The 22,326-nt window shown below is 40.0% G+C and overlaps 1 protein-coding gene across 8 annotated transcripts in view; it reads right to left on the reverse strand.

Moving 5' to 3' along the window:
* The window catches only part of LOC106058060 (fatty acyl-CoA hydrolase precursor, medium chain-like), a 42,118-nt gene that overhangs the window by 9,276 nt on the left and 10,516 nt on the right, over nt 1-22,326 (reverse strand). Inside the window, exon 1 of one of the 8 annotated variants that reach the window (XM_056023330.1) lies at nt 21,536-21,646. The exons of 1 other annotated variant lie outside the window; for it this stretch is intronic. Coding sequence is in view for 2 of the 7 variants with exons in the window: in XM_056023321.1 (XP_055879296.1) it covers nt 21,363-21,441 (79 nt within the window). In the remaining 5 variants the exon portion in view is untranslated. 6 more of the 8 variants (XM_056023321.1, XM_056023323.1, XM_056023328.1 and 3 more) reach the window with 6 other exon arrangements.

A 22,326-nucleotide genomic window follows, 5' to 3' on the forward strand; every position in this document is an offset into this window, starting at 1 on the left:
CATCGTAACATGGTGGCATCGGTGTACGCATGTAATAAAGGTAAACGATAACCTAGCGAAACTTGGAGGAAAATATAAGAAATCAGTAGCTAAAATGGCAACTGCTAACAGATATTTCCCAGTACCGCAACTGCTATTGCAAAAAGGCAATATGGCGGCCAATTGGAAAAGATTCAGAAGAGACTGGGATAACTATGAAAAGGCCACGAAACTCACAACAGAGACAGAAGATATACGTGTAGCAACACTAATGACCATAATTGGCAGTGAGGCAGCAGACGTGTCTGATTCATTTGGAAAAGGGCAGGAGACAAAAATAAATGAAATTTTAAAGAGTTTTGAAGAGTTCTATGTTGGGAGAACCAACGAAACATATGAGAGATATGTCTTCAATACGAGAAGACAAGAAGAGGACGAGAACATTGACTTGTACATAACTGCCCTGAAGAAACTGGCAAGCAGCTGCAATTTTGATAAACCAGAAGAGAGTCTGATTAGGGACCGAATTATCTTAGGGGTTAGAAGTGAACAATTGAAGACGAAACTGTTGCAAGACGATAAACTAACCCTACAGAAATGCATAGATGTGTATAGGATATATGAAAGATCACTAAGGCAAATGAAGGATATCAGAGAAGGAAGAAACGAAATTTTGGACAAACCAACGATTCAAAGAATCTCAACATCTAAGTCAGGCCCAAAATACAGAAAGGAATATCAACAGAGTGACAAGGGGCCAAGACAAAGGAAAACATGTAAATTTTGCAAGGGCGACCATGAATACATAAAGGAAAAATGTCCGGCCTGGGGAAAATCATGTCACATTTGTGGAGGCAGGAATCATTTCGCCTCAGTCTGCAAAAAGAATATATACAGCATTACTCAAGCAAAGACACAGAGCAACATAGACTCAGACACAGAAGAAGATGAAGTTACACTCCAAACTGAATGGGTAATGGCAATGAATGGCCCCAAAAGCATAGGATGACGGCCGTTATGATGATCAACAACCAAAGAGTCAGATTCCAAGTGGACAGTGCCGCCGACGTCAATACCATAAACGAAAAATATGTGTGCCCAGACCAGATAGTACCGACGTCCCAGAGGTTAACTATGTGGAATAAGACGGTAATGAAGCCAAATGGAAAATCTACGTTGGTAACCACCAATCTAAAGACCAATGAGAAATTCAATGTAGATTATGTGGTAGTACCAAATGATCTAACATGCCTGCCAAAGTGGAAGCCACAGGAAGCAAACATCAAAACATTGACTCACTCGGTGACTTGGGCGTGGCTACATTGAAAATAGACAAAAAAGTGAGGCCCAAAGTCCTACCATGTAGAAGAATTCCGATAGCATTAAAAGAGAAAGTCAGAGCTGAACTAAACTCATTAGTCCAACGAGGAATTCTGGAAAGAATAACTGAACCTACAGAGTGGGTTAGCCAAATGGCATTGGTAGAGAAATCAGATGGCAGCATCAGAATCTGCATTGATCCTCAACCCTTGAACAAGGCACTACTGAGGGAACATTACAACCTAACAACACTAGAAGACATTTTGGCTGAAATGGGTAACGCCAAGATATTTAGCAAAGTCGACATCCAGGAAGCTTTTTGGCATATCAAACTAGACCCGGACTCATCAGGTCTCACTGCAATGGCGACCCCATTCGGTAGATACAAATGGAATAGACTTCCTTTTGGTCTCAAAGTAAGCTCTGAAGTCTTTCAAAGACATTTGAATGATGCGTTGGAGGGACTAACAGGATGTTTTAAAGTGGTGGATGATATAATGGTAATTGGAAAGGGGGACACAGTAGAAGAGGCTCGCAAAAATCATGAGGAAAACCTATCAAAATTACTCAATAGGCTAAAAAACAACAACATCAGACTAAATGAAAAGAAATCAGCATTCCGAAAATCAGAAATAGTGTTTTTGGGACACATCATTTCCCAGTCAGGAATAAAACCAGACCCAAACAAGGTGAGAGCCATAACAAATCTAAAAACCCCTGAAGACATTACATCGGTTCGGAGATTTTGTGGAATGATACAATATCTATCAAGATTCATCCCAGGTCTTTCAACAGACCTACAACCAATAACAGAACTGACTAAGAAACACAAGCTATTCGTGTGGTCGAATGACTGTGAGAAAGCATTTAATAGTAGTGTCAAACAGAAGATATCCAATCATGGAACCCTAAGTTATTTCGACCCGGAGAAGAAAGTAACTATTCAGGCGGACAGCAGTCAAAATAGCCTAGGAGCTGTACTACTACAAGATGACAAACCCATAGCATACACATCAAGATCACTCACAGAGCCTCAGAAAAAGTGGGCTCAAATCGAAAAGGAACTCTTGGCTGTAGTAGTAGCTCTAGAAAAATTTGACCAGTACACGTACGGCAGAACAATAATAATACAGAATGATCATAAACCTTTGGAAAATATACTAAATAAACCCCTCAGTTGTGCACCTAAAAGGCTTCAAAGCTTAATGATGCGTTTGTACCGATACGATGTTCAGTACCAGTATACCAAAGGAAACAGATTACAGATTGCTGACACGCTAAGCAGAGACCCTTTGCCAGAACAGGAAGATTTCCCTGACACCCCTATCAACACTGTAGGACTGGCCCTCCCAGATATAATGTTAGATAAAGTTAAAGATGCAGTCAAAGTAGACAATGAGATGCAGATGTTGAAACAATACATACTGAACGGTTGGCCAGACAAGCATCATATTGTACCAGAACTCAAACAGTATTGGTCACTTGCAGATGTACTGACCTATGAGGATGGCCTTCTAATGAAAGGGAAGAGAATAGTTATCCCAAGAGCATTAAGAAAAGAAGTTGAAACCAAACTACATGCAGCACATTTAGGGTATGATGCCATGATGAGAAGAGCAAGGGACGCAGTTTTCTGGCCGGGAATAGCGGCAAGAATAAAAGAAATAGCTAATGCATGCCAACCTTGTCAGCAAAGTAAACCTGCAAACCAGAAAGAAAGCTTAATACAGCATAATGAGGGTTCAAATCCCTGGGACAAAGTTGGAATAGATTTGTTCCAAATATTTGACCAACAATACCTTGCCATAGTTGACTACTATTCAAATTTTATTGAAGTACAACATTTGCACACGACAACAAGTCAAGTTGTTATAAGAAAACTAAAAAATGTGTTTTGCCAGATATGGGGTCCCCAAAGTGTGCATCAGTGATTTTGGACCTCAGTTTTCATCTGCTGAATTCACCGCATTTATGGAAGCATGGGGGGTCCACCATTTAAAATCCTCACCAGGACATCATCAGTCAAACGGCAAGGCAGAGGCAGCAGTGAAAATATTAAAGAATCTGATGAAAAAATCCAAAGAAAGTAAGTCAGATGCCTATGAAGCCCTACTAGAGTTTAGAAATACACCCAGGCAAGATACCAATTTAAGTCCGGCTCAGATGCTCTTTGGAAGGGCAACAAGAACGCTATTGCCAAGAAGAGAGCATCCTGCAAGAATGTCACACCAAGAAGCCACGGCCAAACGGGAGAAGCGACAGCAAATTGTCAGAAAACACTACAACAAAACAGCCCGTGACATGAAGCTTATAAACGTCGGACAGAAAGTCTTCTATCAATCGCCAAACGATACTACCTGGAGACACGGCAGAGTATGTCGGAAAGTGAACGAACGTGCCTACATTATAGAAGGTGAAAATGGTTTCAAGTACCAAAGAAACAGAAGGCACCTAAGACCTGACACCACTAACAACATAGACTTTTTTTCAAGACAGAGAAAGTAATTGTAATGACATTTTCCCAGACGCAGAGAATGAGTGTATTAACAGTCCACCCAACGCTCAAAACACTCATCAGTACTCTCTGCGACCTAGGGTCACTCTCCAGAAAACGTCGAGATATGAAGACTATGTTTAAGAACTGTAGGCCTACATATTTACGGTTGGAAATAGTTTTGTTGATTTGAGTTTAGTTATTTCACTTGGAACCTATTTACGGTTGTAAATCGTTTTTTCAATTTGATTATATTATTATTTTTTTTTGCAACTTTCTTTTTTTTTTATTTTTTTTTTTTTGGGGGGGGGGGGGGGGAGAGAGGGGATGTTGATGGAATGTTATAGGTCAGGAAGAGTTGTGCCCATGCACAGGGGAAACTACTCCAGTAATCAAGATGGCTAATTAAACTTGTTTGTGTTTACCTGAGAGTGTTCTTATTGCAAGTGTATTTATATTTAAGTGTCCATCGTAACAGTTACATTTGGTAGTCAGCATTAAGTTAAGTAAGACGCGCGGACCTTTTCCCGGCGTGTAAAAGTCAATATAAACAATTACGAAAATCCAAGAGAAATTTGGACCGTTCTGCTATGATAAAGTCGAGTAGAATCGCATTAGCGGAGACTTCTTGAATTAAAAAAAAAATTCTTATTCTTATAAAAAAGTTAAAATATTGATAATAATGTAATGAATATTTAAATTCATATAATTAACTTTAAAATAAATGTGATTAATTGTAGAGTAAATGTAATTAATATTCAAAATAATGTAGATGAAAGCTAATTAATGTAATTAAATTTAACTAATGACATTAATATTCAAATTAATATAATTAATATTCAAATGTGCATAATTAATATTCGGATTTAAGTAATTAGTATTCCAATATTAATATTCAAATTAATGTATTTAATATTTAAATTAATGTAAATATTCAAATTAATGCAATTTATTACAAATACAAAAATAATTTTTTGAAAAATAAATTGCTGCCCTTTGACAGTACACACTCGCATTACCGAGACTAATCGTAATAGTAAGCCTCGAGACAATATGTGTGTGGGACTGTCTTTCTAATAATGGCAACAGAAATAGCCTTAGATAATTGGAGGGAATGAAAAAAAAAATAATATTAAAAAAAAAACGCGAAAACAAAATAACCTAAAATTACGTAGATCTAGTTTATTAAAAACCTAGTGTACTCAATAACAATGACGTAGATGACGAGTGTCGCTGGCGTCATTGAAGAGTTGAAAATCAAGATGGGATAACTCGGTCCACCTAATAATCCTTAGTAAACTTAACAACATTGAGATAACTTTAGCAGTAAAGTCAAGTAACAATCATGATTTTTATTTCTCCAAAACCTATAAACAATCAACTTCAGTCATGGCCATAATTACTGCACTGTAAAACTGTACTGTCCCATCCTAAGGAGACTTCTACATTAAAAAACATATTTTTTATAGCAAGAAATGCATACTAAATTATACTAGGTTATTGATGATGAAACTATTACAAAATCAAACAAAGCATTACGATTTATAAAGGGAATTTTCTATAAATCAAATTAGAACATAAAACTAAAATGTTATTTAACGTGGTTAGGACAACAATGGAATAAGCATCCTCTGTTTGGGACACCTCGACTCAAAATTATAACATAATTTACTCAATATAATTATAAAAGTTTCTTATGATTTATCGTTATTTGTTATTTTTAAACTCACCTCCTAGTGTCGCAAGAAGACAGTATTTTAAAATGTATTAGTATCGCAAGGAGTCAGTATTTACACCTGTATACGTATCACAAGAAGTCAGTATTTACACCTGAATTAGTACCAGAAGAAGTCAGTAGTTACACCTGTGTTAGTATCACAAGAAGTCAGTATTTACACCATATATATATATATATTGACGTCGCTCGGAGCTGAACAGAACAAACCGATCAGAAGCTGATGAGTTTAGAAATGGAGTCTCACTTTATAGGTGGCCTCATTTCTCACTGCACCTGTCTTCTAGGTTATATCTAATCTCTGGACAGACTTATCTCTGCACAACAGTTGCTCCACAACTGTGACACTGTCCTCAAAAGAAGATAAAAGATTATGATATTGTGTCTCACTCTTTTTTCCCTGGCTCGCGGCTGTTGTCAAAACCACTTGGCTTGTGATGGCGTCACAGCGATGTTTTCAGCACTTTTATAGAAGTAGCGTGTAGTTTATATGGGGATGATTATGTGGAGATGATTATGTGGAGATGATCATATTCAGATATCCGTTTGATTGAGAAGCTGCGTTTCGTGATTCATAAACCATCAGTCAGATCTCCACTTTTTTATCTGTATGGTCTAAGCCAGGGGTTCTCAACCTTTTCCCTCAACGAACTCTTAGCACATTTGGAGAATTTAGCGGAACACTTTGCTTCTTTTTAGAGAGATTAATTCACGTGGTAGTCTACTAGTTAATTATTCCAGTAGTTCGTCGAACACCTATTCAGTCCTCGCGGAATGCTAGGGTCCCGTGGAACACAGTTTGGGAAACAATGGTCTAAAGCGACAGTTTGAGATTTTTTTTAATTCTTATAATTCAACGCTTTTACACCTCGTCTGTTGTCTGGTCGTCAGGCACGCGCTCTGGACTGTCATACCGATGGGCCCGGTTTTGAAGCCTGCCCGCCGCCACCCCCTGGCGTCCTGCGGGAGGTTTGGGCTAGGACGTAATATCTTTAATTCTGAAGTAATGAATGTAAAACAAAGCAAAACATTTCGCCACTCATACGGCCCCCGATTCCCGATTCGCCCCTCTGAAAAATATCACTTTGGTCATGCCTACTGTTGTAGCTCAAAGGTAGGCATCTTAACAATCCATCCATCCATCCATCCCAGATGCACTACAGCCTGGAACCACTTTGTTTCTAGATTATATAATTCTTAATACCGGTAAGCAAATGTAGGCTATGTACTATTCCTACTAGCTATGTAGGGCAACCCTGACATATGAAAGAAAAGTGAAAAAGGGGGGGGGGGTAGGGCGATCCTAAAGTTCTGACTTTAACTACAACTGAGAAAATGCTCTTAGCAAACCCTTTGGTCCAAGCAAAGCATGCTTTGAATGTTAACGGCCTTTTAAGACGAAGTTTCGGGATCTACAGCTATGTTTACTTAGGAGATTTACAAGACACACTTCAAACACGGAGACCTCCCTCTTTCTTTACAGTTTGCTCTGTAAGATCCGGGCTAGCATTCTTTAAGCGATAGAATACAGTGAGGAGAGGAAAGCGATGCGGAGAAACGTGGTGGCAATATAAGGTAACCAAATGAAAAAATCGTAAGGAAATACAGAAATGAAGTCTGGAAGTGGTGTTTAAAATAGACCATGTCCAAGACACAGTATTAATAATATAATAATAATAATTTAATTTATAGAGCGCTGTTAACAAACAAAATTTAGGCTCAATGCGCTGTGATAACATTACAAACGCAATCACGGCAGCTAAAACGACAAAGTAATCTTAAAAAGTTTTAAACAGATAGGTCTTAATGTTTTTATTGAATGTAGTGTAGCATGTCTATCTGAGATCAAATGGGAGTGAGTTCCAAACCTTTGGTCTGTGCACTGAAAAAAAAGCCCGCAGACCGTAGCTTTTAAGGGAGAAACGTGGCACCACTAGAAGCGTTGTGTCCATTGAGCGCAGGGCTCCGTGAGGGACATATAGAGTGATCAGTTCGCTAAGGTACAAAGGAATTTCTTAATTATAGATACACTGATGACAAAGTGTGGTTACCTTTCAAGGGAAGCCAATGGAGCGTGCGCAAGAGAGTAGTAGCAGTAGTATTATGAGATAACCATAGACATAAATATATAGACTGGCCGAAGGAAGTAACTTCATGTAACTTGAAAACATGTATATCTATTGTATTCGGATTTCCGAATTATGAAAAATTGCATGATCTTCATTCTTAGAGCTGAAACAAAACACTAGTGAACATATTGTAATACTTATATAGGTGTGTGGTTGAAATAGATATGAATACTTAACTTTTATACTGCTCATAAATGTTGTATAATAAAGTACACAAAATTGCAAGTCACAAATTTTCGTTTCATAAAACTCTTTAATCGGCCAGTCTATATTTATTTATGTCTATGGAGATAACTGATGCCAACTAAGATAATTTTAAAAAATACTCTGTACTACAAGATAAAGAGCTTCACATTTTGATTTCATACTAAAAACTGCACAAATCTATCGTGCGCATGCGCATCCTAAAATCCCAAAGTTAAATTTTTTTTTATCGAGATTGAAACTCAAGACTGGAAATCGAGGTTCGAAATCCATGCGCTTAATTCTCAGCCACCACCCGAATCAAATTCTCCATGAAAATCAATAGACTTCAATTCTACGTTAAGCGTGAATGACCAGATAATCTTTTCTTCATTTAGGGTCATGTGAAAATTATAAGATGACGTTATAAGATAATGCAAGCCTTTTTAGCCAGCATTGACGTAATAGCCCAGCCACAGATTCAACAGGGAAGTCACGTGGAGCCAAAAATAGAACGTATGAAGAGTTGATCGTAGACTACGTAAGGGGTCACAGAGGTCACAGTTTAATGTACCCAAAGTCCTATGACCTAGTTTTTTTTTTTTTATTTGTTTTACGCTAGGAACTTAAAAACGTCAAATGAAAAGACGGTGAATATATTTTTTGTTTGGTTTAGTTTTGTTTTTTCTTTTAATTTTATCTGTAGACCTACTTGACCAGTGATATTTATTTAATGACCAAACTTGGAACAAACATTATCTAAACAGCGGACTACGATAGTATCTAGAGTCATTAAAAGATTTGAACCAGATCTAAGGCAAAAAAAAAAAAACTCACCTGACATGACAAATTATTCTTGGTGTCTTACCTGTGTGCCAACCTGAGGGGGTGACACTGTAAGAACCTTACGTCAACTGGAACAGTTTTATTTTTCATAGAGATATAGTCACGCCTGTACTTATGTAGAGCTCTAGTTCTCTATGTGTATAATAGATTTAGGCCTATACGTTTTAATAAGGCTATTCAACTGAGTGGAATACCTTAAGCAGGTCGGGTGTGGGAAGTTATATAGTATGCAGTGTTGATATAGCACTATATACAATATATAGTCTGGATGTAACACTATATTTACAATATATAGTATATCTTATCTTATCTTTTCTTATAAAATAAAAAAAAATACTTCAAAAAGAAGATGATTAGGCTACTTCCTACGCGTCATGCATCTAGTCCTGCATGTTAACCAATGACTTAAATTCTGACAAGTCACTGATTTTCCTGGCTGGGTCAGGCAACCCACTCCATGCTCTAATAGCAATAGGTAAGAAAGAGTATATATGTAGATGTTTGTCTTAGCATATGGAACGAGGAATATTGGAGATTTCAATCATCTTTCGTTAGCTCAACACTTGCCAACATAAAGTCAATATGTTCATTGTCCCACACGGCACGATAAAACCTTGGACATGTGTTATAGCAACATAAAAATGGCCTACACATCTCGATCGTTAGTTCCCCTCGGAGAGTCGAACCTCCCCCTCACACTATCTTACACCCACGTACAAACCGGTTTTAAAAACAACAAAAACCCGAAGTACAGTCCATCCAGTCATGGTCTGACGACGCCGTTTTACAGCTACAAAGGTGTCTGGAGCAGATTGGGACATGTTTGTAAACAACTGCCCAGACAGATGAACTTACCACAACTGTTAATTCTTACATCCAGTTCTGTAAAAACATGATTGTACCAAAGAAGAAAATCAGTAATAATAGACTCTGGATGCCCAACATTAAAAATTAACATTCTGTCGTCATCAAGAAGTACAGAGAAGTCTATTTATAAAGCGCTGGTTATGAGTGTGTATGTGTTTTTCGTGTGTGAATATCGTTCGTATGTGCATCTATATTGTGCATCTATATAGATCTATATATATCTATTGTACAGTAGTTACGCTGAGGTTGTCAATTGTAGTCAAACCGAATTTCCATTTGATTGGATCAATAAAAGTTATCTAATTTTATCTTTGTGTCTTTCTGAGTATAGTATATAGTGTGGATATAGCACTATTGTATGGCATGTTTGCCTCGACATGGATCTTCTAATTCACATATATCCCTTCAAATTATTTATCGATGGTCCAGGGTTCAAACCCTGCCCGCTTCCATTCCCGTCATTCTGCGGGAGGTTTGGACTAGGAAGTAACTTATCTTCAACTCTGAAGGAACATCCGAAACATGTCCAACATTTTACAAACAAATGAGAGGACAATTACACCCTATTCACATGTCAATCTAGTCATGCATGTTAATTAGAGACTTAAAATTTGCCAAGTCTTCGGTTTTCCTCACAAAATTAGGGACAACATATTCCCTAGGCACTCTGGATGAAAGAGCACTTGTATTAATCTGTCCTTACATATGGAATAAGAAATGTGCTTTTATCTTTGTGTCTTTCTGAGTATTTCATGAGGTTATTGTTATGATTGAATGAAGAAATGATTTGGCATTGCAGTATCCAGCTTTTAGAACTAAAATTAAAATGGATGGATTTTGGTAAAGGTACATTTCATTTTCTATATGCTATGACTATTCGTACAAGTACCACTTCTTTCCTAGTGCCTTTCATGCTTGGGATGGGTTGCCTGAATCAGACAGTAAAAACCAGCGACTTTGTCACTGATTAACATTATTAAGAGTTGGAATTTCCCAAGTATTTAGGCTATCGAGTTCTTGGGAATATTAAAGCCCGACTTCAATGCATGTAGAAGGTGTAGCAATTATGACCTACAAGGTTGAGTCGTTTATTACCTTTCGGAAAACGTACATACAATGAGAGTCACGACACTATTACTTATTTATAAGATGTCGCTACTAAATTGAATGTAAAGACACTATTAAACTCTGCACTCTATCCAGAAGAATTGAAGAAATTAATTGTTAATAAAATAAATGAGAAATGGACGAGCTCTCATCCAAATCACAAGAAAGATGACGCTTACTATAAGCTATCCCGACAAGACCAACGTCTAATCTTTCGACTCAGGACCGGACACAACAGAATGCGACAACACCTGTACCGGAAGCTCAAAATTGGAACAAGTGAAATCTGCCCATGTGGAGTATCACCAGAGAATGCCGACCACGTCCTCAAAAACTGCTCTCTTTACCAAGAGGCCCGTATAAGACATTGGCCCCAAATCACCCCAATAGAAAGATAACTATATGGAGAGCTCCCTGATTTGGAAACCACTCCACAGTTCATCTCATGTATTGGTCTAGTCATCTGAACACTCCAACATAACAATGAGAACGAAGAAGAAGAAGACACTATTACTTATACGAAATTGAATGTAAAGACACTACTACTTATAAGATGTCGCTACTAAATTGAATGTAATGACTTATATATAAAGTTATACGTACATAGAAATTTCTCCTTGTCACTGTACATATACCAGCGACACCTGCAGGGTGACTCAATATTCTTTTGTGTCACACTTAACCTCCTCTAATTTATTTAAGAGTACGTGCACTATTAAATTCTTGAACCCCAGCAGACCGGTACCTTGCCACGCCACTGCATGCTTGTTAATTATTGGTTTAAAGAACGTAGTTAGTTCCCCTTGTGTTGACATGAGCTATGCCTGTAACTCTCTCTAGTGTAAGGTTTAAAAGCATACATTATACTGAATCTCCGTTTTAATCCATATTTAATCCTGGCTTCTATTGAATGTTCTTCCTGGACTAAGATTTTGATTTTGGAGTTGTCAACTGCATTGGTCTTGTCGGATGTTCCCGATTCTTGCAGAGTATCATAGTTATATATGTCATTGTTGTTTATATACATAGAAATGAACAAAAAAAAATACACAAAAAAATAACTAGGTTAATTTACACCTCACTTGTTCTCCACATCCATCTGCCGAGTCTCTACCATCAGTGATGGGGTAGGTTAAGCTGGGCTACGAATTATTTGTACGTATAAACTAGAGGGAATTTGCGAACTATTAAGGTATTAACTCTTTCTCTCCTAACTGACGATATCAGCGTCGATTCCACCAGAATGTGGTAAATAATTACGGAGAGAAAGAGTTAATATTGTTGTAACAATGAAATATTTATCGGAGTCGTTCAAGAAAAACAAAATTCATTAAAAATTTTTTTTTCATTAAATTCAAATAGATTTAAGGACAGTTATTGCCCTTGACTAGTAACTGAAATCAATGTGAATATTTCAACCATTCTAGTACGCTGATGCGCTCCTTGGTCTGACTGATGCGCTCCTTGGTGTGACTGATGCGCTCCTTGGTGTGACTGATGCGCTCCTTGGTCTGACTGATGCGCTCCTTGGTGTGACTGATGCGCTCCTTGGTGTGACTGATGCGCTCCTTGGTCTGACTGATGCGCTCCTTGGTCTGACTGATGCGCTCCTTGGTGTGACTGATGCGCTCCTTGGTCTGACTGATGCGCTCCTTGGTCTGACTGATGCGCTCCTTGGTGTGACTGATGCGCTCCTTGGTGTGACTGATGCGCTCCTTGGTGTGACTGATGCGCTCCTTGGTGTGACGGATGCGCACCTTGGTGTGACTGATGCGCTCCTTGGTCTGACTGATGCGTTCCTTGGTGTGACTGATGCGCTCCTTGGTGTGACTGATGCGCTCCTTGGTGTGACTGATGCGCTCCTTGGTGTGACTGATGCGCTCCTTGGTGTGACTGATGCGCTCCTTGGTGTGACTGATGCGCTCCTTGGTGTGACTGATGCGCTCCTTGGTCTGACTGATGCGCTCCTTGGTGTGACTGATGCCTCCTTGGTGTGACTGATGCGCTCCTTGGTCTGAATGATGCGCTCCTTGGTCTGACTGATGCGCTCCTTGGTCTGACTGATGCGCTCCTTGGTCTGACTGATGCGCTCCTTGGTCTGACTGATGCGCTCCTTGGTGTGACTGATGCGCTCCTTGGTGTGACTGATGCGCTCCTTGGTGTGACTGATGCGCTCCTTGGTCTGACTGATGCGCTCCTTGGTGTGACTGATGCGCTCATTGGTCTGACTGATGCGCTCCTTGGTGTGACTGATGCGCTCATTGGCCTGACTGATGCCCTCCTTGGCCTGACTGATGCGCTCATTGGTCTGACTGATGCGCTCCTTGGTGTGACTGATGCTCTCATTGGTCTGACTGATGCGCTCCTTGGTGTGACTGATGCTCTCATTGGTTTGACTGATGCGCTCCTTGGTCTGATGTGCCCCTTCGTCAGACTGATACGGTCCTTTGTCTGACTCATGCGCTCCTTGGTGTGACTGATGCTTTAATCTAGTCATGCATGTTAATTAGAGACTTACGCTCTGCTAAGTCGTTGCATACAAAAAGAAAGGAATGGAGAAAGATGGTCGACAGATCATGTGTGGTGACCTAAGTCTGTTCCTTGAGGTACACCTGGGTTTACCATTATTGATGTTAATTTAGAGCCATTGTTACTATTTGTTCTCAATATTATGCCTATTTGGAAGGGGTACAGAAAAAATATTTGAACTTTGATTATTTCTGTGACTTTAGTGTATTCGGGACCTTGACCTATCCCTTCGACTGAAACTGCTAAAGGGTATCATGTTACTGTATGACAGTAGTGCTTTGATGTGTGTACAAAATGTATGTACTTCACATTCTTGTATTTACTTTTGCAATTCAAATATTTATTGTAGTTTCCAGATCATTTTAGTTTTCAGAAACTGAAATACTAAGACTTGATCTTTTTAAGAGAAACTAAAGTTGCTTTGAAAAGAAGCATTAAATATGGAGCATGTCAAATCCGAGAGTAAATCTAGTTCTTTTACTGAAGCATTAGCCTAGCATTGAAGCGGTTTCTATAGATATATTAGATCCGTCTGCGTGAACTTTGTACATTTTTAAAAGTAGTCTCCCCTTTCTTCTAATCTCCTTTCATTAATAAACACTTGTTGTTTTTTTGTTCACCCAACGAGCAGTTCTGTCACGTGCAACGAACAGTTCTGTCACATGCAACGAACAGTTCTGTCAAGTGCAACGAACAACTATATCACGTGTAACGAACAGTTCTGTCACGTGCAATGAACAGCTCTGTCACGTGTAACGAACAGTTCTGCCAGGTTCAACGAATAACTATCACATGTAACGAACAGTTCTGCCACATGTAACGAACAGTTATGTCATGTACAACGAACAGTTCTGTCGTGTACAACGAGCATTCCAAGCACGTTCAACGAACAACTCTATCACATGTAACGAACAGTTCTGTCACGTAAAACGAACATCTCTATCATGTGCCTATATTATGGAGTGTGTAAGCGTGTTCGTAGTGGCAGCATAGATTCTACTGTTACCACGAGTAAAACCACTAGATTGTAAATAGTGGTTTAATGCTTATGAAAGACAGTTGACATTAGAGTAGAAGTCAGAGACTGTGAGATAGAAGGGCGTGTGGTAGAGTTGAAATCAGAGACTGTGAGGTAGAAGGGCGTGTGGTAGAGTTGAAAGTCAGAGACTGTGAAATAGAAGGGCGTGTGGTAGAGTTGAAGTCAGAGATTGAGATAGAAGAGCGTGTGGTAGAGTTGAAGTCAGAGACTGTGAGATAGAAGGGCGTGTGGTAGTGAAGTCAGAGACTGTGAGATAGAAGAGCGTGTGGTAGAGTTGAAGTCAGAGACTGTGAGATAGAAGGGCGTGTGGTAGAGTTGAAGTCAGAGACTGTGAGATAGAAGGGCGTGTGGTAGAGTTGAAGTCAGAGACTGTGAGATAGAAGGGCGTGTGGTAGTGAAGTCAGAGACTGTGAGATAGAAGGGCGTGTGGTAGAGTTGAAGTCAGAGACTGTGAGATAGAAGGGCGTGTGGTAGAGTTGAAGTCAGAGACTGTGAGATAGAAGGGCGTGTGGTAGAGTTGAAGTCAGAGACTGTGAGATAGAAGGGCGTGTGGTAGAGTTGAAGTCAGAGACTGTGAGATAGAAGGGCGTGTGGTAGAGTTGAAGTCAGAGACTGTGGGATAGAAGGGCGTGTGGTAGAGTTGAAGTCAGAGACTGTGAGATAGAAGGGCGTGTGGTAGAGTTGAAGTCAGAGATTGAGATAGAAGAGCGTGTGGTAGAGTTGAAGTCAGAGACTGTGAGATAGAAGGGCGTGTGGTAGTGAAGTCAGCGACTGTGAGATAGAAGAGCGTGTGGTAGAGTTGAAGTCAGAGACTGTGAGATAGAAGGGCGTGTGGTAGAGTTGAAGTCAGAGACTGTGAGATAGAAGGGCGTGTGGTAGAGTTGAAGTCAGAGACTGTGAGATAGAAGGGCGTGTGGTAGTGAAGTCTGAGACTGTGAGATAGAAGGGCGTGTGGTAGAGTTGAAGTCAGAGACTGTGAGATAGAAGGGCGTGTGGTAGAGTTGAAGTCAGAGACTGTGAGATAGAAGGGCGTGTGGTAGAGTTGAAGTCAGAGACTGTGAGATAGAAGGGCGTGTGGTAGTCAAGTCAGAGACTGTGAGATAGAAGGGCGTGTGGTAGAGTTGAAGTCAGCGACTGTGAGATAGAAGGGCGTGTGGTAGTCAAGTCAGAGACTGTGAGATAGAAGGGCGTGTGGTTATGGTAGTTTGAAAGTGAGCTGAAGTTTATTTAAACAGCTCGCCATCTTGTCTTTCTACATACTTCCACATTGTGTGTGTGTGTGGGGGGGGGAGAGATTAGTCCAGGGGGAGTGGTGTCCGAGCTTAAAAGCAATAGTGGGCTAGATCTAACCATTTTCCTTAGCAATATTCGCAGCAGTTGAAGCGTGGTCATCTATGGTTGGATATCTCTTGTTCCAATCCTATTGCTGGCTAAATTTTTTCCCATTTTTTTTTTAAATCGAGACTGGGAAGTGTTATGATACGATTAGGAATCTGGTGCGAAAAGTTATTTGTTTCATCAAAAGGTTAAAGTTTTGACGTCGTGACACTGACGCCACATTTGAAGGTCCCCTTCATTACTTTATAAAACGCCTTGTTCCTCAGCGTTAACCAGCGTTGAGTATTTTCTGCATTATTGCCCTTTCGCGTGCGGTATTTTTCTAGAGTTACCTCCGCTTTGACTTATCAGCACAAGACAGAGCGGATGTGCTTTACAGCAGAAGCAAGGAATAACAGCGGAATTTTTTAAAAAATTAAAAAGTTATGCTTATTGATTGCTCGTGATCAGGCGACCTGTATTACGGCTACACCCAAATATAGGAAAGACTTCAGGAGTCAAACCTGAGGAAAACCAGGAGCAGACGACACTTAAGCAGCCTGCAGAATACTGTGCTACACGCTGGTGGACGCCGCGGACCACAAACTGCATTAAATACATCAGCTGCGTGGGGAAGGGGGGGCAACATCGCTCGGACTATAGCAACTGCCCAGGGTTTCATGCCATCACTATGTGGTCTACCACAGTCGGTCCACAACAGAAAGAGGTCAACAGGCTGAACAAAGGGTTGGTCAGACTGAAATGTTTAAAATGCTTTACATGTTTCCTTCAGAGTTGAAGACAATCTACTTCCTGGTCCAAATATATCTGTTTTACAGTTTCTCAGACTTTCTATGAAAAATGAAGATTGTTACTGCCTAGCGCTGATCCTCCTGTACTACTACAGGGTATGACAGCGGGCAGGATTCGAACCCGGGACCACCATAAAGACAGTCTTATGCATATATCATTGACCAGGCAGCCATCTCGTACATAGTGTTAAACCTTGCTTTTAATGATTAAACTGTATGGAGTTTTGTTCCAGTAATATGAAGGGAGAGTAATCCTTGAAATATTAGGGGCACGGCGTGGCCTAAATTGTGCCGATGTGCCAAAAACTCAAAACTCAAACACTTAGTTAACATTGTTAGTCATTTAGTTAGTACAAAGAAGCATCATAGATGACGGACTTTGAACAGCTAAGTTGGGATTCTAGAGTATGTAGGTTAATATAGTCAGTTGGTGTTAGGACTTCAGAGGGATAACTTGATCTTACGGACAGAGACTTGACTTTGGCCTTTTCAGCAATTACCCTCAGTTAAGCCTGTGTAACGGTTTGGACTTAGTCTTTTCTACTTGTTACATATATAGGTCTTGTTACTTGTTACATGTATAGGTCTTCTACTTGTTACATGTATAGGTCTTCTACTTGTTACATGTATAGGTCTTGTTACTTGTTACATGTATAGGTCTTGTTACTTGTTACATGTATAGGTCTTGTTACTTGTTACATGTATAGGTCTTCTACTTGTTACATGTATAGGTCTTGTTACTTGTTACATGTATAGGTCTTCTACTTGTTACATGTATAGCTCTTTATACTTTGTACATGTATAGGTCTTCTACTTGTTACATGTATAGGTCTTCTACTTGTTACATGTATAGGTCTTGTTACTCGTTGTTACGACACAAGCCTCTTCAAAATAATAAGACACTCTCAGGTTTTACTCAAGAAATACTTTTATATTATAACAAGTTACGTAAACATGCACATTTCATCTCTCATCCTGTCAATCTCCTCCCGGCTTCCGGTTTTTAACATCCCTTCCATTCAATACCCAAATTCGCACCTTTTTTTCCCATTCGCACCATGCTGCGCTACGACCTTAACACGTGTTAGTTGAGTACATCTAATACACCCTTACAAGAAACACAGACATCTCCAGAGTAATCTGTCGAAGTCAGACAGCCGTCAACGACTACAAATCACAATAGTTACTGTTACGTTCCTGACTAAATGCATGACGCGTAGGACGTAATCATCTTCTTTTTTGAAGTAACGTCTGTATTATATAAGATAAGATAAGTACATTAACAGTAAAACAACAACGTCATCGTTTAGAACTCATTTAATGTCCATGAACACTAGAACACTATTTCGTTTCTATTTCTTCAGTTTGGTTCTCCTCTCCTTTCAACACGCATTCGCACCGTTCCACATTGACACTAACATGCGCACGTAACAGTTTCCCACCACCAACATAATATTGTAAAGTAAAGTATTCCTTTCAGACCATGAAGTCTATGGGGCAGAGCAAGCTATTATAGCACAGTGCAGGACAGGCCACTGTCCTGTTGGCTCATATTTCTCGCGGCTATGGCCAAATTTTGATTCACCGTGCCCCCGCTGCGGGGAAGAAGAGGAAAACCGTGCCTCATATTCTGTTTGACTGCCCCAGACTTTGCTGATCTCCGACTCGACAGGTCTGGGAAACCCAAAAATTCTCGACCTGTATGGCGACATTTATGCACTACGCAAGACAGCAGGGTTTCTGTCCAGGGCTTTTGCAAGAGAGGATTTTGAGCCTCTCAAGCCCTCACTCTAATGGAGTTTGATGATGATGATTATAGCACAGTGCAGGACAGGCCACTGTCCTGTTGGCTCATATTTCTCGCGGCTATGGCGTAATTTTGATTCACGGTGCCCCCGCTGCGGGGAAGAAGAGGAAACGGTGCCTCATATTCTGTTTGACTGCCCCAGACTTGCTGATCTCCGTCTCGACAGGTCTGGGAAACCCAAAAATTCTCGACCTGCATGGCGACATTTATGCACTACGCAAGACAGCAGGGTTTCGGTCCAGGGCTTTTGCAAGAGAGGATTTTGAGCCTCTCAAGCCCTCACTCACATGGAGTTTGAGGATGATGATGATGGGGCAGATAATGTAAAGGTTATCTGTTTCTATGACTGACTGTTCACGAGGATGTCATGTGACCAGCACAACGACCAGCGGCCTTGACTTTCCCCCCAACTCATGTCAGTTGCCCATCAGAGCTGGGGGGTAGATCACCGCCGTAATCGATACCAATCGTTACAGAAGGCCTGAACACTGACCTGCAACGTCACAAGCTGTGGGCAGTTTAGACCAATAGCTCGTTGCCACGTCACAAGTCTCGCCACAATGCGGTGTTGTAAAAATGTTTGTTTGTAAAATGTTTGACATGTTTCGGATGTTCCTTCAGCGTTGAAGATAATTACTTCCAAGTCCTAAACTCCCGCAGGACGACGGGGGGATGGGAGCGGGCAGGGTTTAAACCCTGGACCATCGATAAATCTGAACGACAGTTCAGCGCGCAAACCGCACGACCAGGCAGCCATCCGGTGTGATAATAAGCACGATTTGAACTTGAATACTACGCATCGACAACGCACTATGTTGGGTCTCAGGTTCCCGCCCCCCACACCCATCACCATCGTAAAGTGCAGACAGTTAATTATGCATGCATGACAGTTGTCAGCTGGTTCCCTAAATGTCACGTGTCTATTTCTGCACACAGATGTCCTGGGTACACACTCTCCGCACAGCACAGATGTGTATCTACTGGGGACCCTGCGGCATTTCACCTGTCACATTTCTTTGACGAATACGCTACGCTACATAGAAAGGAGAGAAAGAGAGAGAGAGAGAGAGCGAGAGAGAGGGAGAGAGAGAGAGAGTGAAAGGTGAGGGAAACAGGGGGGCCACTGGTCACAACAAGCTTTCTGTTTATTTACTGTTTTAAAATGGCTGCCTGGTTTTGTATTATGCGTTCCGGACTGTCACCTCGATGGTCCCCGGTTCGAACCCTGCTGGAGGTTTGAGCACGGATCAAATAATCTTCAAAATCCCGAAGGAACATCCGAAACAATCACATCCAAATATAATGGACCTCATTTACCAATCGTAAACAAACAACATTTAGTCACATGATAATATTGATAAAACTACGGAAAAAAAAAACTGTCACGTGATAGCCATTGTGTATTAAAAATTAGATCGTAATTTGTATAGAAGAGATAGAGAATCACGTGGCTAAATGTTGTTTGTTTACGATCGGTGAATGGGGTCCATCATTGCAAATGTGAGAATCTTGTTGTAAACATGTTATAAAACTCTTGTTATAGATTTAGTCATTTCATTGCTGGTGTCATCTACAAGGGCAGATAACTAAGCAAACATAATATTCTTGGTGAATAGTTTCCCTTTCACTTATCAAGCGTATACAGAGTCTAGTCTAACCAGACACCTACTGATTCTCCCATGAGTAATAAAAATCAATATTCTTTTTTGAACCACTAAGTTGTCCTAAATCTAGATCTTAGTTTATTGCCTTCCAGGTCCAGGTTCGATTTAGTGATTTGGTTAGAAGAGCAAGATATAAACAGTAGGCTTTATGGTCCTAATTCCACTAGACACATTATCTTATTTCCAATAAACAAGAGGTATCTTATTTAGAAGTTGTCTTATTTTCTATTAACAAGTTATCATATTTCCAATATTTTTCAATCTATTTATAACCTAACCTAACACACACACACACACACACTATAGACAGTTTGACCATGACCATAACTTGGGGAGGATCTCGGCAGGTAAGGAAGAAGTCGTCCTTAAGGTGTGTTGAAGACTTTGAAAACGTTGGAACTGGGGTTTTGGGCTGCTAAAAATGACGAAGACTTAATTACCTTATGCCTGGCCTTGCTATATGGTCACGGCTTCCAACCTTGCCCACTACCATCCTAGATTTAGGCTGGGACGCAACAATCAACAGTTCTAAAGGAAAGTAAAAACTTGTAAAACAAATCTATTTCTTTTCTGTCTGAAAAGATATGCAATTCATTTTCTAAGGTTTCCTACTGAGCCATTGAGCCACTGAGCCATTCATATCTCCAAGTTTCGTATCTGTAGTTTGTTATCTATAGAAAATCAAACGTTTTAATTGTGTGTAGTTTTATTGTCTCTTGTTTTGGTGACATCAAATAAATCTTTGAAGCTTTGGACAGAATAAAAGCAAACACTAAGATATAGACTTAGATAAATATTTGAACACTGACTGAAACAACAGTATCAAGAATTCAATCTCTTCCAGGAACATGAATTCAACAAATCCTCTTCCAGGAACAAGAATTCAACAAATCCTCTTCCAGGAACATGAATTCAACAAAACCTCTTCCGGGAACAAAAATTCAACAAATCCTCTTCCAGGAACATGAATTCAACAAAACCTCTTCCATGAACAAAAATTCAACAAAACCTCTTCCAGGAATGAGAATTCAACAAAACATCTTCCAGGAACAAGAATTCAACAAAACCTCTTCCAGGAACAAGAATTCAACAAAATCTCTTCCAGGAACAAGAATTCAACAAAACCTCTTCCAGGAACAAGAATTCAACAAAACCTCTTCCAGGAACAAGAATTCAACAGAACCTCTGTCAGGAACATGACTTTAGTAGAACCTCGTTCGGGAACAAAAATTCAACAAAACCTCTTCCAGGAACACATGCACAACTTGTGAAAATGCAGGTGTCAAAGATTGATGTTATTGACTGCCGTTGACTTGTAGCACCAAACTGCTGGTAGACAACTAAACCACCATAGAATTATGATATTTAAACTTATAAAACTTGAAAAAACTTGAGTAAACTTCTATCTGGAAAAACTCCGACTAAATAAAACTTTTATTACGATATAGACAGATTCAGCTGGAGATGAAATGAAATAAATGTAGTAGACTTTAGTCATAAAATAAAATGGTATTTTAAACAGAATGTAACTTACTAGAATAACACGTCTTTTCACTCTGACTTCGGACTCGTCTGGCGTACCCAAGACAGCTTACGACAGTGCTGAATATCATGCATCATTCAAACTGCATTCAACCAATCGCTAACTTCGTCTCATGGTCACCATAGAAACACACAAACACACACGCGCACTCTATAATAATTGACCTTTCGAGTCACATGACAAGTCGCAAGTTGATGATGGTCTGCTGAAACAGAAAATGCCGCGGACAGATGTTGGTAAACAAGTGGGATTATAGTGGACATGCGCACGATGAATTCTGGTCACGTGATTAATGACGTAGGAGACCAGGGAGTGCCCCCAATTTCACGCATCGCTAAATAATGTGTTCCGACTATCTATCAAGAAACAGAATAAACAAAAATTATCAAATTGTTGCTTTAGGCTGCCAACCATAGTTTTGCTGCAGTTGTATATCTTCTTATTTACCTGGTTATAGGAGTTAACGTTGAATATGTTGAAGGCGTTTTCTAGTCATTCTAGTCATTCTAGTCTTGATAACTTGGGATTTTTTTTTTGGGAGGGATATAAGCTCAACTCATAGTATAGTAAGATGATTAGAAAGATCACTAGAGAGAGGACTAGAAAAAGGACTGAAGAAATTGCTGGAGAGATTATTAGAGAGATAATGAAATGACTGAAGAGATGACTGAGGAGTTGACTGGAGAGATGACTGAGGAGTTGATTGGAGAGATGACTGAAGAGATGACTGAGGAGTTGACTGGAGAGATGACTGAGTAGTTGATTGGAGAGATGACTGAGGAGATGACAGAATATATGACTGGAGAGATGACTGAAGAGATGACTGAGGAGTTGACTGGAGAGATGACTGAGGAGTTGACAGGAGATATGACTGGAGAGATGACTAATGAGATGACTGAAGAGATGACTGAGGAGTTGAGATTAGAGAGACTAGAGAGATGGCTGGAGAGATAAG

Source organism: Biomphalaria glabrata, chromosome 3, assembly GCF_947242115.1.
Source record: "Biomphalaria glabrata chromosome 3, xgBioGlab47.1, whole genome shotgun sequence".
Lineage (NCBI taxonomy): Eukaryota > Metazoa > Mollusca > Gastropoda > Planorbidae > Biomphalaria > Biomphalaria glabrata.